This window comes from Pseudoliparis swirei, chromosome 7 (genome assembly GCF_029220125.1).
Source record: "Pseudoliparis swirei isolate HS2019 ecotype Mariana Trench chromosome 7, NWPU_hadal_v1, whole genome shotgun sequence".
Lineage (NCBI taxonomy): Eukaryota > Metazoa > Chordata > Actinopteri > Perciformes > Liparidae > Pseudoliparis > Pseudoliparis swirei.
Genome location: NC_079394.1, coordinates 29,957,295 through 29,975,479, shown reverse-complemented (window position 1 = coordinate 29,975,479; position 18,185 = coordinate 29,957,295). Strand labels below are relative to the sequence as shown.

The 18,185-nt window shown below is 46.1% G+C and overlaps 1 protein-coding gene across 1 annotated transcript; it reads right to left on the bottom strand.

Moving 5' to 3' along the window:
• Window positions 1–1,763: 1,763 nt before the first annotated feature.
• On the bottom strand, window positions 1,764–16,363 carry LOC130196337 (uncharacterized). Its single transcript, XM_056418361.1, has 5 exons — window positions 16,287–16,363; window positions 16,077–16,205; window positions 15,864–15,998; window positions 15,680–15,734; window positions 1,764–2,021 (listed from the first exon to the last, which is right to left on the bottom strand). The coding sequence occupies exons 1-5, from the start codon at window positions 16,361–16,363 to the stop codon at window positions 1,764–1,766; spliced, it is 654 nt and encodes a 217-aa protein (XP_056274336.1).
• Window positions 16,364–18,185: the final 1,822 nt, after the last annotated feature.

Sequence of the window (18,185 nt, the reverse complement as noted above, 5' to 3'; positions counted from 1 at the left end):
AGCTGTCAAACCGGTTCAGACGCACATTTCATTCATGAGTCAAACTCAAGTTGCTTCAAGGTTTTAGCACTTATTTTATTATAAGACGTGCACATCTTCATCAAATCACTGTCCTTTAGCTCAGATATAAATGAGAGAGTATTATTACACCTGAAAGCAAAATAAATGATCAGCCAATCAGCATCAGGAACCATTTCTACCGTCCAGTTAAAGAGAAAGATCCTGATGATCCAACATGTCCAGATTCCTCTGGTCAGATTCTCACCTGCTGAACTGACCTCAGGTCAGTTTACGGACACGTTCACCTTCTGTGTGGAGGAACCTCTGGAGAGAAGAAGCTGCTCATGTCTTCCCCTCAGTCCTGGTGTGTGTGTGTGTGTGTGTGTGTGCATTTGAACTGAGGATGCGTGCGGTCACGCCCCTCATCTCTTGACGTCACAACCAGTCCAACCGGTGGAGTCAGAAGTGAATGATAATGGACGTGTTTGTTCTCGTTCAGCACTCCCAGAATTCCCTTCTGCTCTCACACGTTCACAAACAGCTGCTGTTGTATCTGTGACTGTCCACCAGCTCCAGCCTCTGATCCTCTTCTTTCAATTATTTTCCTCCAAGACGGTTCAGCACTAATCCGAGTTGGCCAGTCTTCCCAGAGACTCAGTCATCCTGCTCGCCTCTGGACTGAACTTTAAAAGTGTGGATCCGAATTTTTGCAGAACTATTTGACCTCCATCAAACTTGACCATCTTCACTTTGGACTGAACCACCAGGAAGTGGATGTACATCTCAGTCATGGTCTTGGGCAGCTTTCTCCTCTGTGGTCTTCAAACACGTCCTCCAGAACTGTAGCAGTGATCCAGCAGAAGACTGGGATGTGGCACATGATGTGGAGGCTTGAGGTCCTGATGTGGGAGATGTTCCTGCTGGCCTGCTCCTCATCCCTGAACCTCTTCCTGAAGTAGTCCTCCTTCTGGGGTCAGTGAACCCTCTGACCTCTGTCACCAACCTAACACAGTCAGGAGGGATCTGATTGGCTGCTGCAGGTCTTGTGGTTATCAGGCGAGCAGAGGAAGCAGTTTCCCCTGAAGAGGTTTGTCAGCAGCACATGCACTGAGGTGGACTCTGTGACATCAGTCAGGACCTCATTGAGGAAGTCCAGAGGAAGTGACACTCATCCAGACCGTCAAGATGAACACAACCTGGAACTCTTCAAACCTGCAGATTCCTGCTTCTTTGGTTTCAGTGAAGAAGTGATGGATAAGTTGCACCAAGCTGAACTTCTTCTTTCAGCACATTCAGCTCTCTGAGTGAATGGAAACAGGAAGTGGATGTCCTGGTTGGCTTTCTTCAGCCCAGTCCAGAGTGAACTTCTGTGTTGACTGTTTTAACAGCCACTCCCTTCGTCATCACTGTTCTGATTGGCTCCTCTCTTCCTGGCGAGGCTTTGAAGAGGTCTTCTTGTCTGATGGGTGTTTCTGGTCTGTGGTTTCCTGGATGCTGTTTCAATCTGTCTGACCTCATGCCTCGTTGACCTCTGCAGTCCCTCCTCTGTGATGTAGAGCTCTGTGTAGATCTGGTTCAGGAGGTTTGGTTTCCTGCTTTAGGATCCCTCAAACACACACTTCTTCTTCACACACAGTCACACTGGAACTTCTTCTTCAGGTTAGACTTGAGTTCATGTTGCTGCAGTCACACAGTTGGAATGACATACACACAGTTTCTGGAATGACAACAATCACAGATGAACTGAGTGGTGGTCTTCTGTTTCATTGTAAAGTCTTTAAAATCCTCTTACTGCTCTGCAGACAGTCAGCCAGCTCCTCCTGCTCCATTCTCCTCAAGAAGTTTAGTGTGATCTTCAGAAATGCTTCCCTGCTGCTCCTCATCTGCTCTTCATCCTCACCGTCCAACACCTCCTCATCTTCCTTCTGACCAGCAGGGCCTTCTGGGTAATCTGGATTTAGGGCCTTTTGCATCTTCTTCAGCTCGCTCTTCATAAAGCTGACAATGTTCTTCTCAAGCAGCTTGAACAAAGGAATACAAGTATATTACTTGTTTTTAAATATTTTAAATGGTGTATTGAGGCCGATTCAAAGCTTTGAAATAACTCCTTAATTTCAGTTTCCTGCTTTCATTTGACATCAAAACTGTACAAGTCTCTATTTGATTAGTATTGTTTTATTATTATTTTCTCAAAAATTATTTTACCTAATCCGTGAACATCGTGTTAATGTAGATTGTAAATGCATTCTGGGAAATATTATTGGAAATTTAATCCAATAATACCAACTGACAATGAAACAGCAATTCTCCATCTTCAATTATGGATGAGACAGACGAGGCCCATGTTCCAGTAAATTCTATGATGAATGTGAGGTCAACTTGAGTGTCTAAAGAGATAATACCACGTGTGGTGACATATGCCATTGTTAGGGTTTCACCGCCAGAAAGTCCTGAGTTTGGCTTTTCCCTTTTAATAAACTCATATTGCAGGTATTCACCTAACTGTTTTGCAACCCTACAGGGGCTCAATCCATGTCGATTCCACGCTTTTCGTATATCGGAGCGGCGGATGTGCCGTGAACTATTCTCTAACATGCCTTGTATTAAAGTCGGAATAAAAACCTTAGCGGCAACAACGTCAATGGACTGGCAGGACATCTTTGGGTCGGGCGGATGTCGATGGACTTATTTAGTGCTTTTTAGGCCGTGAGTCAACCAAACTAATTTCTCAGTTCCTAGTCAGAGCGGATCCCACGGGAAGTCGAAAACAGGTGATCTTTGGGCCACTTTGTCACTGATTAAAATGCGAGGTCTCTAACTATGATAATTTGTATATGCGACAACGTTTGGGACAGTAGGCAGTTAGAAGTACCTGGATTAAGATGCGTTTGGACCAATGTCGATTAAGGATTAGTTGACGTGTGACTGACATCTTGGTACCTTGGGTGGGGACTGCAGGTTAACAGATCTGGCCGTGATTGTTTACTCCCGCGAGTCGGGATCAAACTCGTCATAGAAAAAATGCACGGGTTGAGGTACAATAAAGTTTCATGCAATTGCACTCAACGCGCTTTCCAGTCACTCAGATTAAAGCCGATGTGTTATGACTTAAAAGTAGGCAACGCAGTCTGACACTCCTATTTTGGGGCCCCCTATACGAACATCCCCTTATTAGCACGATCTGTTAAACCGTTTGGAGTAGCTTCGGTCGGCTATGCGGAATGATGATGCAGGCTCCTAAAATGGACAGGAAGCTCGACGCTGACTTTACCCATTGATGTTCGATAGTCACGTTTGGTTGGGCCTGAAAGGAGAAAGCTAGATGCAGTTTCCAAATGCCAAGGCCGGTTCGCTAGCTAGAGCGCCCATGTGATGACTTCGACTTAGATCGTCCTGAACCACCATGGCGACCTTATCATTTGCGCGTGAGTCAACTATTCCCGTATGATTGGAATCATTTAAAACGCGCCCTCGGATCCCTGGCACCGCCAAAAACCTGGGCAGTCCAGTTAATCGGTGAGGACCGTAGAACCCTGCTTTCCTCCCTCTGGAGTCTTGAGGCAAGATCAGCCCCTAGACACGGTTACCCATACACGTAACCCCTATATGTAGCCAAATCCATAAGGACTAAGCCTATGGTAGTTCAAAAATTGCACTTTCTCCCGGTGACAATTGGATATACCGGAAGTTCGGTGCTCGCCTCCAAAAACCCCTTTATCCTTGGCGTATTAGCCATAGGGATAGCGATCACTCAGTGTCCAGAGTGGGGAGTCTTCCCCTTAATGTGATATCGGTTCAACAGCGGATGAAAGCTGTGTAATGCCCCAACCTGTATTAGCCCAACCGAGAAAACACTTTCAGTCCTGAACAGCTCTAAGCTGACACCCTGTCCCGAAGTGCTTTGAGCGGGTCCCATTTAGTTGTTGTTGCTGTACTCAGTGAGTGGGATTCGGGGCTTATTGTTTGGGTATTTAAGGCTTGATAAACGATTACGGGATCATGAGTTAATTACCTAGGGGTCTGACGAGCCTGTAAGAGCCAGATCTAATGGGCAATGGCCCCATAGTCTGTTCTTTAGGATGTGGATCGGTATGCCATTCTACGCGTGAAGTCTCATTCAGTTTCCGACTACACCGATATCGAGCTTATAAGCACTGCAGATGATTTTCGCCTGCTCTGGGGGGGATCAAGCGAGGGGGATGACATGCGCGCCGACTTTCTTCATGGCACCTCGACCTGTCCCCGGAGAGGTATGTAAATCAGCTTCTCCGCTTTGAATCCTGCCGAGACTAGCACTTTGTAAATTAGGGGACAGTCACCTGTCCAAGAGGCTAACTGATCTCGAACGGGACGAATATAGTGCTGAGGACGATATGCTGCTTCACCCTGACGTATTTTACTACGTCGCTCAGACACCAAGTGAGAGTTTCAATGAGTCTGGGACCTTGCAAGAGTGTTTGTCGCCAGAAGGACCGGCATCGGAGGAAATACGCCAGGTGTCTTTTTTCTCATAAGCTTAACCAGGGGGTCTTCTACATGTTAATTTAACCTCGCGTTAGATGATACGAGTGGACCCAATAACATTGTTGGCTTCTATTAAGAGGAGGGTCTCTACTCTCCAGGATAGAACTAATTAGCGTTTGTCGCGTGAACGGTTACTTAAGTACATCTTTTTTAGCAAACAAACCTATTAGCTTTAAGTAATTCCGTGTAATAGCGAAGCGTTTACTGAACCATGTACGCCACCTGCTAATCGAGGTCATTTAGGCTGAGTAAACATCGCGGAACGTCGTAAGATTGAACGTGCAAATGATCATTCTGTACGACCCAACAGACTGACTGATTATCTGAGACTCCGCTAGTGCTGAAACAGATGTGCGAGTTGAATTGACGGCCGTATGTAGTAGCAAGATCATTTCATGAACTAGCCAGTTAAAATAAAGTACACTTTATGCGACGGATTAGCTCAGCTCCAAGCCCGACCTGCCCCGCCTCCTCTCGATGTATCACGTTAGTCGCTGATGCAAGAACTAGCCGATTCTAGCCACCGAGACCGGGGATTTCCTTTCACGACAGGGGTAGGGCCATTCACACGCCGTTAGGATGCAACAAGTTTCCAGGGCCTTTAACTCCAGTGCCGGATCTCCCCCACGCAGTGACGATTCTTATTGTGTTGCGGATGCGAACAGTCAACTTTATTGATCGCAAGTGGAGGCGTCCACAATCAAAACTTTTTCGGTACAGTCCAGTGGGGTAGTGACAATGCACTTGCTCATTGCACCTTCCTCGCCCATCGAATCGGCCGATGGGCAGGCCAAAATCGGTTCAAGAGGTGAAGTGAATGGTAGCACCTGGTCGGAAAGTCAACCTGCAGGCTGCATTAGATTACAGCATCCAGCACCCAACTGGTGCCTATCACTTGAATTTAAAAATACGAAATATCTGCTAGTTCGTATGACGCTGGAGCGAAGCTCGTCAAATGTGAAGTCTCCGGCGGATGCTATGTCAGAGTAGTCATTGTAGCTTCTTCAGTGTATCAATCGTGATGTTTCCTGGAGCAGTTAGCAGGACGTAGACGGACAACCGACAACTCTCGTCCTGTCTATATTCCCTATTGTGCTAGGGCTATAATCGATTAAAAGGTCCAGCACTGTTTAACATTTCGAAAGGATAGCAACCCTCCACTCCTTAGGTGCTCCCGGTAGTAGTGAAGAGCCCGGCTTACGTGCTGTGGGGCAGGGGTTCCACTAGGAATTCCTTCGATGTTCCCCTGGAGCTGGCCCACCGGACTAGTTGAGTTAGCTGGCTTTATCTTGGCAACTTAATTGCCGGGCTGACCCCGTATATGCTTTTTCATTTTGAACTTAGTCTGAGATTGCTTACAAACAACATGCCTCCATTGCGTAGTAACCCCATTTTCAGACGAAGGTACCAGGATTCTCGTGTTCAACACCAGCAGAATTCTCACCATGTCCTTTCCGCGCTTTTTCACAAGTTTCAGATCAACTTTCGTCCTGGACCATTACTCGCCCCTGGGTATGACTCCATCCCTATGAAATGGTGAAAAACTGTTGCAATGAGGTATACCTGCTTAGCTTTTTAACGTGTCTGTCGATAAAACAAGAATCGCTATACACTTTGCTCGCCGCTGACATACAGTGCAAGGTGCAGAGGACTCACTAATCATTTAGCACCAAGTTGCATTCCGGACTGGTCATTATCCTTCGGGCAGTGGACAGATTACTCCAAAGGAGGTGGGCGTGCTCGTCAGCCTCCGGAGAAACTTCCCATGAAGTTGGCATGCACATATTTCAAATCTCTGGCATTCATACAAATGTGTGGCTTCTGACATTAACACGATCATTGCACTCCCATTTCCATGCGGTGCTCGGCCCACGTCCTATTTCCAGAGTGAGAGTTAAAATCACTACAGTCAAACTGTCCACTTCACTTCCATCGATCGGGCAATGCACAGAGGACTCCGGCTATTATGACCGTGGCGGTTACTTGATGTCCACTGTTTCTTCACCGTAATAACGCTATGGACGGCGGCTTGTTTTCTAAAACTGGGCAGTGACTATGGACCCCGGTTGGATGCTAGAAAAATACGTAGCAATTCAGTCTTGCCGCCCTCACTAATTTCGCCCGGTGAACCATTTCCATGTTTGGACATTTACCAACGTGGGATGACTGGGAGCTTCTTCACGACGTGAGCTTTTTGGGCGGACACGTCCCAGACTTCAATCTGTGCAGGACTGAGCAGTACATTTGCTCACCTACCTGTTATCCGTTCGGGCTATCGATTGCAGCTAACTACTTCCATTTCTCGAGGGACAGGAGTTCTTCTAGTGACTTGAGAAATTTACGATTGTGCATCGTTGTATGCAAAAAACTATTTAATTACCCTCGATAATGGCCCCTGCGAAACCTGAACGCCCACCTTACTAACGTTCTTCTGCAATGCTTGGCAATCACCATCTCTGAGATCTGCTACGCATGTGTCGAGTTTTCTTACCAGCTCGGTGAAGTGACTATTTAAGGCCTTTAGGCGGGAGCCCTTTCCACTGACATCTTTAAATCATTCGGGAAATTTGTTAACACGGTCGATGCTTACACGAGAGCTTGTGTCCCTGCCTCCCCTAGATGCCCCAGCCCCAGTGAATAAGGATCAGTGACAGCGGGCATGCCCGAGCCTCCTCTGTGTGTGAAGTTTTCAGAGTTCGTGCATGAGCTAAGCGTCTTTCTTCACTGTCTGTGCTGCTTTTTTATGTGTGACAATAACGCGTTGGATTTAGTCTTATGAGGAGTTTTACTGCGACTTCTGGCTATTGAGGGTAAAAATCATGGATCCAAAGAGCGCGTAGACACCACCACTTGGTAGGGAAGGATCTGCAAATAACTGCTAGCTTGCGCTTGTAGTACGGATAAGTTTAGGGCGACCATGGGAACGATGCAAAAGGGTTCTATCAGACGAAAATTGCTCTGTCTTCAGAAAGCCCTGTTGAACCTCCTCCCAGCCCTGGAAACTCGAGAACCACTGCTTTCTTTCCTGATTGGCATTCAAAAGTTATTAAAGACATGTGTGAGCATCCTCACTAGAATTTTGGGGAACCATTCGTACAGTGATTGAACGTGGAGCCGTCAAGCCACATTTTAGTACCTGGGGGAACCAGTGCAGATGATCTCTCGATGCAGAAAACTTAGTTGTCACGAGGTTAGTGCAGCGACCATTCTACCAGTAGTCTTCATGCCAGTGGGAGTGTGTGTGCTAGTTTCAGTTTGCTGAACAGCGCTGAGGAGTTGGACTCCAGATTGGGAGTTTTAGTCTGTCTTCAAAGTACTCACGGACTCCGTGGGACCATTTGGCCCGATTCACTACCACTTGCAAAAGGCCGACACAACCAGGAGATCGCTGTGTGTAAAGCCGATCTAAAGATTCAAAGACAACTGAAAAAACGTGTGAAAAGATTATGCTTAGCTTTCACGTTAATCGGAGTTCATTGGTACACTGGGAGGCAACCGTTTGATCATTACGCCTTTATTTCTGTCTGGTCAATGAAAATCTTTTGGGAATTCCAGCTGGGGTGCGCTGCAGTGATGATACACGCCCGTTGGCTTTTAAAGTCCTCTGGGATTTAAGAACCTACCTACTCACTCCACGCATGGATGACTTCAACACTCCCAGCCAAATCGTCCAGTTGCTGGGGCTCTCGTTGTTGCACTATCCGTTATCACCAAAGTTTGAACCCACTGGGTTAATGCTATATACCTTTCCTTGTTCTCTGGAGGGCTATGTATCATGCTCGTCATCAAAGCCAATCATTAGCTGCAACGGACTGCTCCACTGGTCCGACAACTGGGGTTTTAAATGTAAAACGGAAGCTCAAATGATCTCGGGCTAGCTATAGGCTAAGATAATTTGTGGTAAACGTAAGTACGATCCCGGTCCTCTTACAGGGTCAGTAGGACACCTCACGGTGGGTAAAGCTCTACGCCAATAGAATCGAGTAGTGAGGGCCAGCCATGAACTTTGCCACTGTGAAATCCATTTTGCCAACAGGTCTGTGTGTATTTGATTTAAGTACGGGCTTCGACTGTGCAGATTGGGCAATCATGAATAAGTCCTAAAGCCGGATGAGTCACCCCCGTGAAGTGATAACACACTCCTGGCTGGGGCGGAACATTTAATTGTTGAAAAAACTTCATGGGCTTTCATGTGTCCAAGAGGGGAGTGTCCCAGCTTCGAGTCAGAGCCCAGTGTAGATTGACCGCAAATTCGGGTAAGTGCTCGGGTGAATCACCGGGCATGGCAATAGAAGTTTACTGAGGTCGAACATCATCACTGGGTGAGCACGAACCAATGCAGCCACTCCCTTAGAATCCGCCAGGCCTCCACAGAATCAAAATGCAGATTGGATTCTATCGATTTTTTTGGATCCCCTGGACCCTGCAGCTCAAGTACCTAATGATATCGTAACAAATCATTACCGTCAGGCCGGGTCGAGAATCTGATGCAACCCGTAAATTTGCGCTTTTGCCTATTCAGCCAGTGCGATTAAGTGTAAGCACTCTCTCCTGTCGGAGACTATGTTCCCCACGGCATGCTTGCTTGACGGCATGTACCCCTCCTGTGTCTCCATAACTTATGCGCTCAGCCCATTACGATCCAAAAGCTCCCGTGGACTGCAACCCCCAGTCAGTCAGTGAGGTTAGTTATTCTGTGATCTCAGTTACCATGGTAGTGTGCTAGAACGGCGTCAAATAGAACTCCAGCCCATAACATCACTCAGTACCTCTCTTGCTGGGCACGTGAGCCTCGACGCCACTCATACGTCGACACAGTTGTTTTTGCTAGAAGTTAGATGGCACGTACTTAAATGCAATCACGGCCGAAGTTGATAAGGAAAGCCGAATCACTGGGACGTCCCTGCGGTCATAATGGCATGGCTGTCCGGGAGTTTTCCTGATTACCGGTCTGTGTGTGCTTTCACCTATGAACGGAGTCCCAATCAGTTCATCACCATGATACTCCCCTAGTTTTCCTGCTCTGCTCCTCCATCAAGAGGGTAGATCCCAATTCCTTCCGGCGGATGGTTGCCAGAGGTCCTCATAATGAGTAGGATCGAATCTGAACTGACTTTCACGCACGGAAGTGTAGAATTACCAAGCCAATGTACTCATGCTCTCGTCATGAGTATGAGCTAGCAAGTCCTCTGCTCATTGCGGTGAACCTGGGGGCTTCACCGAGAGTGACGGATGTCCTAGTAGAACTTCAGCTAGTGGCGCCCTGGGATATTAACGAGTAGTGTCGGATCGGCAAGACATGACGGCCAGTTAAGCAAATTAACTGGCCTTGGCTTCAGTGTGTTGCTAATTGTACCATTCATGTCAGAAGCACATGAAGCTGCATCAAGTGTGACGTCTGCAAATATTAGCATACCTCAGAGTGTCAGGCCCACGCAGCGGTGTGTCTCATATCAGACTGCTGAAGCGAGCCTGCAGAGTCAGTCTCTGCGTCCCCGACCATGTATGTTTCTAGCGAAGCGTGCCGTAGTAAAGAGCCATGATTTGACAGAAAAAAGGATTGCAAATGAACCCTGTCATTGGGGTAACTGTGTCACTCATCAAACCTAAGTTCATATGGGCTCCTCATGGACTAGCCGGCTCCAGTAGTTGCTTTTGGTCTGCTTATCCAAATGCCACTTATCCCGTTTTGTTGAGAGCTGCCATCACTTATTCTATCAGCGTACCAAGTCGCTCAAATGATGATTACAACCGTAGGCTAAGCCTACGGGAGCTATCTGGTTGACTTCTCGTAAACTGCTGACGATATGCGCCTTGGGATGGCATGAACGTGGGGTATTCGGCCCCCTCAAACTTTCCCCACTGTATGTTCTTAGTACCCTGCTAGATGTCATTTTGAACCTCGGATGGTGTCAATAGAGCAATGTACCTAGGGCTGGGCACTGACAAAACCTTAGGGAACTTTTTTCTGAAGCACGCAAGGTAGCGGGAGTGATTCAGCACCTGATCTGTGCCTGTAATTGTGCATCTAACTGTCTCAGCCCTGATCTACTATTGTCCTAGAGACTGTTTTACACCACGCCATTTGTTCGAGGGCTTGATCTAGGCCTATGACCGTGTTAAGCAGGTCTCCCTCTGAGGGTCAGATGTACGTCAACCCCTCAATGACGAAAGGTGATTAGGCCATCACTCGAATTGGGGCTTCATGTATTTCCCTTTGGTAATTGGCTAGAGAGTTCTGTGCAGATATACGCAGTCACATCACGTCGGTTATGCTCCGTCAAGCGGACCTCCATACAGTCCCTCCATGGGCTGCAACTAGTGTACCTCTGCTCACATATGATGGGCTCTAATCCGTTGAAGTGATGATGTCAAACACCTTCGAAACAAGACGGTCAGTTTAGAAACTTACTAAGGATGCCCTTGTCCCTCTGTCAAGTTACTGCAAACCCCCAGAAAGTGATCTCCACGTTAACCTATGACTCTCTTCAGCTCGATACTATTAATCGGCTGCTAGCACGCGTAAGTTGCGGGGGAGTGTGGCATTCACACCTCGGTGACTTCAAAATTTTCTGTGTGCATGGATGACGTAATAGCCGATATTCTTCTGAGGCCAGGATTGCAACAGGCTTACTGTCATGGACGGCCTTCGCAAATGTGTATTCATCCCAGGTGATGATTAACGTTAACGGAGGGTGACGGTAGTCCCATAAATCTTGGTAGGAATCTAGGGAATTTTTACCCTGCCGCCTTACAAGCGGTGTAGCAGAAGAGCTAAATAGGCCATCTGTGACTCATTTAGGTCCGGTAAACGCTCATCCCCCTGATGCTGAGGACTGTACTAGCCCTTCCTAGGTCCCAGATTCCGTAGTTGTACATGAGTGTGTCCTGCTGACACTGGCGGACACACCTCTCCTGGGCTCCCCCGCTCAGATATGGCACCCCTGGATACCCCAGGATTATAGTCTGTGACTTAACTGAACTAATGAGAGCCCCCTACTGTTTTCAGCATCGCAGCCGTTGAAGATAATTCTCATTCACCAGGTGATTTTATAACAGGGTGTTGCTCGGCTGCCATACTGACCGTATGGGTGCTAAACGGCGGATCCACGGCCCCGGATAAGTACTGTTTCGGACCTTCGAATTACCAGTGTTTTGTACCTCGGCCTGACCCGGGATAACCCTGTCAAATTCCGTTTGGCTGGATAATGAAGGCCAGGGCGAAAAAGTTGCTCGATTATGCCTCCAACTTTTCGGTGAAATAACAACATGGTTATCTAAGGACCGGCACAGTTTGAAGGGATGTGTATCTCTCCGGTACAACGGTCCTGAGTTTAGCAATGGACGACAAGGGGATCCATTTGCAGAGGCCTCCATAGGGTTTGGGGAAACTTCTATATTAGTTGTTTTTAGAATGGTGGCACCCGTTATGTCTACCAAGGCATGCTCGGAATGAAGCGCGGATTCTTTGACGCCAATGTGGGATTCTGTTGTTCCCGGAGGACCCTGATGAAGCTTAGTCTGACACCGACTGTGCGCCCTTACAACGCAGCCTGTAACATGAGTTCAATGCTCCCGATTCCATATGGTAAACCCATTTGTATTCTACTGAACCAAGGAGCTGAATATGAGGGTGGATCCACGCTACCCAGCAATCAAACGTAGAGTATCTAGGTTTTACCTATTATGGATGTGTCAGCACTAGGCATATGCGGCAGTTAGCAACGGTATCCCCAAATAATGCCTCCCTGGCCTGAATCCAACGCTTATTTTTCTTACATCAAATGTGAGACAGCACCGCCCTTAGACTGTCCCTCAGCTTTTGAGTCTATGCGAATAAGGTCCTTTGCTACCTTTCTGCAGGCTAGAGTGGTATTGAACCATAATCAGCTTTGAAAACCCTGGTAATTGCTGACTGCGCTTTGATTAGTTTGCCTAATCACTTATACCTCAATAGATCCATAAGTTCAAAGTTGATAAGCCTGACCAAGGCGATAGTTTACTTCCCGCCTTTATCAGGCCCTAAACTGTGACCTTTTTGAGAAGTTTAGCATGGGGTGAAAGTGCCAATGCAAGTCGGTCACCTCAACTTTTGTAGTAAGGGCAAACACATATGGAAAAACGTGGTGTCGGGGTAGGCTGGGTAGGATGATGGCTCTTATGAGCTCCCTGAGGGTTCATTTTTACAGCATCGATCACTAAAGTGGAGGATCCTATAAGCGTGTGAGCTCCCGGAGGAGGATCAATAGCTCTATTAAACTGGGACTTCTTCATATGGCATTGGAGGTACCTCATTAGCCCTTTGGCACGTTACGGTAAGAATACATGCAAGCTAAACAGCCTATATTACGCTCTTCCAGATAAGGGGTGCGCCCTGACAAAGACCTTTAACCAAACTCAAGTTACCACTGACCTAGAGTTTTTAAAAATGTGGTGCACTCCAAAGTAATCTATACCGTGATCCCTGTATGATAACCTCCTTAGGGCGACCATAATGGCGGTCCTCAAAGCTTCCATCATCAACTTACTGAGCGTACAGGGGACACACACGCCAATAGGTCAGGTAATGACCATATGACCTTTCGTATTCGCGAATTTACCCATAATGACAGCATTTAAGCTTTCACCTGGGGGCCTTCGGGTTATGTCGATTGCTACAGGACTTTACGGTATGCGTCTTAATAAAAATTCCTTGTGAATGTCACAAGGACCTTCCGCACGTGCAAGCTCCCGACTCACAGTGACCAGATATACTGGCATTTAGCACATGCTATGCATCATCATTATGAAAAAGTCGGAATTAGCCCTTAGCTTGGTGGGGCAGGGGGATAATGCAGAGAGGGCGTGTGCTTCTGCAAAATCTCCTCTTTTTCTCTCCCTTGACTAACGGAAAAATGAAAGGGTACTGAGTCACGTCCTGCAGCTAATGGGGGGCATTCAAGATCTAGACTTCATTAAAGCCGTAAGATCTTGGAAAATGGGGAATCAGGATCGCATAGTGGCGAAGAATCCAACTCTGCGCGGACCAGGCCATGACAGTCTATTGCTCTTGGTTAATACTATTGGCCCTGATCGGTTCAATTACGTATGGGCTAAGACTTGATCAATTACTTACTGAACAGAAACGGAACAGTCCAACTAAATGGTAGGAGGTTCCCAGTGACATGTGTGACACGCGTTTTTAAGCCAGAACCATCAGTTTACTCGCAAACTAATATGTTTCGACTGTATTCATCAGTACATGGACGCTATGTCCACTCTTTCATAGCCTACGAATGCACTCAGTGGAAAAGTGAAGCCTAACAGAAGGTTGGTAACCATTACCGTGGAATATGGCGTCTACTGATGAACTACTGGTAACAATTGTCCTGGCACGTCAATATGCTATAGATGTAGGATTGATTTTACTATGACATCTTGCTTATTGATGTTTTTTTTCATGTATCACGAAATCAGAATCTGAGCTTCCATAGGTAAAATGGCCAGAATGCAACGTGCTATGCTTGAACAACGAACCACTAACCCCTTTCCAACGTCAAATGGTCTAACTTAATCACTAAGGACGTAAAGTCAGTTGACCTTGAGGAATTGAAATGCTTGACCAGACATAGCCAGTGCTTACTGGGATGACACACATTCGGTCGGTTTTTTCTTATAAGTCGTGAAACAAATGCGTACCAACGAGGTTGTCAATCAAAAAGTAGCTAATGATCAAACTAAGGTTTGCTCAATGGACGACAATGAGAACTGAAAAAAGTCAGATGAGGATCTGAATAGTACGAGGAGAAACGGTATTGGTGGGGGTTAGTACCTCTGACTCCAGTCTTCATGCTGTATCTTGACACCCCCAGAGATCGTAACCGCCAAGAGGCTCTAACATGACTTGGGATGATTTCAAGGCAATCTGATCCAGAGCTAGTATGAAGGCTCGCTACAGATCTTAAGATCACATTGGGTAACTCTCATGGTTCATATATAAAACTATGGTATTCCGACAGGCCGTCCTTGTAACTTTTGCAATTTCGCGTTTGTCCAGTCAGCAGAACTGATAATTAGCTTTTTATAAATACGCCCTGGCCATTTTATATTGAAAGTCCTGTTGAAAAAGGCTCAGGTCACGTGTGCTTAATCAAGATCAGTTTCTGAGTCGTAGTAGCTAAGCACCTTCTGATGGGCGCATAGTATTAACCTGCCATTGCAAAGCAACGAAGCACCATTTTCGGCTAAGAAATAAGATGTTTCACTTTAGGGCTGTGAAACTGCTCATGAAGAATAAGCTTTAGTTTGCCCAGCGTCAAAGGACGCCAGTGACCTTGAAGGGTATGGGCAACATAAGACAAGGCCTTCGGGATTGACGGTCAGATTATGACCGTAATGAATGATATAAAGTCCTTGCATAACCATGTTGCGGGGACCATGATCCTGGACTATTGAAGGAGGATTATTATAATTTGAATTCTACACACCCTTATTGTAATGCTTGAGCATTACGTCATCGCAGAGCTCTGACCCTTATGGCTTAGATCACCCTGTCAGCGGACCTAATCAGGCTAAGGGAAAAAGCTTTTGAATTGCCTCTCCTGGAACAGCACTTAAGGCGATTAATAAGAAACCACTCAGCTGGTCAGGGACTATTATGAAGGAAATTGCGTGATTGGCGAAAAAAGCAGCATACTGGTAAGGACCTGTTTCATGGACTTGTTATTACTAGGTAGGGTATTTTTTACCAGCCTCGTAAGAGTAGTCAAATTTGCTGGGCTTTTAAACCGGGATCATTAATAATTGATCGATAACGAGAAAGATTGTTTCTTATTCCGCAATGGGGTTTGCGTCCCAGGTAACTTTTGCACGGGTCCAATGACTCATACCTGTTGATATCAATCCAATCAAACACCCCTGAGAGTCCCGAGCTTGCTACCTTGGCGTGATTAGCGAGTCAGTGCCACACACAAAAGCTCCACAAGTGAGTTCATCCCTACAGATAAATAACTCAGCCGTTTAAATGATATTAGGCCTGAAGGTGAGACAAAGAGGCGTGGCCTCTTTGATTGACAGGTGGACGTCTCCTCTGTTGCTCCACCTGCTCGTCTAATCTCCATCAACGATCCAACTCTTTGACCATCTCTATATGTTATACAGTCTCTGACTCACACACCTTAAATATGGGGTCCAGGTCTCCTGGGATCACTTGGGATCTCTGTTGCTGAACTCTTTGGAGAAAACAAAAGGACAAGTTGTATATCATGTTCTGTCTTAAGGAATCCTGAAGTCAAAAGGTAAAGGGTCTGACCTCTGCTGATGGATCCTGATAGAAACACAGTCGCCTAATGAAAGCTCACCTTAGCTCAACAGACTGAAGTCCATCTTTGAAATCATTAAATGACATTGGGGTTCCCATAGACCGGTCACTCTTCAGGGACACACAGCTGGGTCCCGGTCCAGCTCGAGGAGAGTCATCTCTCTGCTGATGGATCCTGACAGAAACACAGGGCTGATTCACATGTTCAGTAAAATTCTGACAGATTTAGTTTCTTGTTGTTGTAAAAGCTTACCGAACAGACTGAACTCCATCTTTGAAATTCACAGGTTTTCCCATACTCTTCAGGGACACACAGCTGGGTCCCGGTCCGGAATCAGGTCGGTCCCGGTCCCAGGTGCGGGTCCCGGTCAGGTAGTCTGGTCTGCTCAACACAACACACTCAGAGGCAGGGGTGAGTCATGGCGGAGGAGTGGCGTGCCGCCGGAGAAACCGGTCTGGCCACCTCTGAGCTTTGGTCTGGCTGTCATATTTACAGAGAGGTTTAGAGGAATCCTCCTCTCTGTCCTCCCACTGATGCATGTAGAGTCCACACCTTCCACACACCCCTGCTCACGCCTCCGCGTCTGGGACACACACACTGCAACAGAGCTGTCAAGGCGGTTCAGGCATATTTCATTCATGAGTCCAAACTCCAAGTTGCTTCAAGGTTTAGCACTTATTTTTATTATAAGACACATCTTCATCAAATCACTGTCCTTTAGAAAACAAGATACAAATGAGAGACTATTATTACACCTGAAAGCAGAAATAAATGATCAACCAATCAGCATCAGGAACCATTTCTACCCGTCCAGTTAAAGAGAAGATCTGATGATCAATATCCAGATTCCTCTGATCAGGTTCCTGCTAGACGACCTCAGGTCAGTTTCGGACAAATTCACCTTCTGTGTTGAGGCCTCTGGAGAGAAAAGCTGCTCATGTCTTCCTCAGTCCTGGTGTGTGTGTGTGTGTGTGTGTGTGTGCATTTGAACTGAGGATCGTCTTGGTCACGCCCCCTCATCTCTTGACGGTATAACCAGTCAGCGGTGGATTCCAGTGAATGATTGTAAAGTGTTTGTTCTGCGTTCAGCACTCCCAGAATTCCCTTCTGCTCTCACACGTTCACAAACAGCTGCTGTTGTATCTGTGACTGTCCACCAGCTCCAGCCTCTGATCCTCTTCTTTCAATTATTTTCCTGCAAGACGGTTCAGCACTAATTATCCTTTTTGAAATAAGTGTTGAAATGAAACTTGTTGTGATCCTTGTGATCAGGTTCATCTTCTTTTGAAGTCATGAATCCCCCGGGTGGCTGTTTCTACTTGCTACCAGCTGCGGGAAAACCCTTTGGGAAGTGGAGTTCGCATTAAAACATGTACTCATCTGATTGGATGGTGAACAGATTGTTTCTGTCATCTTTTCTTCTTCTTTCACTGACATTTTAACTAAATGTCTGTTTACAGAAAAAATGAAACCAAAGTGAAAGCCACTCGTGTTCATGATGTCAATAATGATTCATTGTGTATTGATATAATAAACTCTGTGTTTGTTTTGTGTGTTTACAGCTGTCAGCTGGGGATCACAGAGGAAGGCTGTTCTTCTCTGGGATCAGCTCTGAAGTCAAACCCCCAGTCTCAGAGAACTGGATCTGGGGAAACCAGCTGCAGGATTCAGGAGTGAAGCTGCTGACTGGTTTTCTGGAGAGTCCACGTTGTAGCCTGGAGACTCTGAGGTGGGTTCACTGAATTATAAATGAAAAGGCCCAATATGATCTTAATGTAACATGAATTAACTGATGATCATGTGCAGAAAAAAATGAAACAAATGGTTTCATAACCAGATAGTCCCTGCACACATTTCTCCTTTAAGAAAAAATATTTTTTGGGCTCTTTTGATTGACATTTTGGCTGAAGAAACTGAATTTAAAGCTGCAGGACAATTCAGTTCAATATTTTTATAAAATGAAGTCCTTTATTTAAATCACTTTTTTAAAAAGCTTTCTGTTTTAAACCCGGGCCTTTATTTACTTTAAAAAAGAAAAAATGTATTTATTATTAGTTTTATTATTCATAATTAATCCAGTTCAATTGAAATCTGTAATAATAAATATGTTGTTTTATTCAGTTTAGTTTTCTTATTTAACTTGACAGTCAGTTTTTTTACTACACTTAATACAACTGGGCTACTTCAATGCAAAAAATAAAGGGGCTATCTGACATTGATGTTCTGACCTTTAGTAAAAACCTTTTAACTGGACCTCAAGGTTTTTTAACCTGATATACAATCATGACACTTGTCTGGCTTCATGCTGCTGATGGATTACTGAACAGGCCTATGGGACAGAGCCAGGGCCACAGGGTCGGG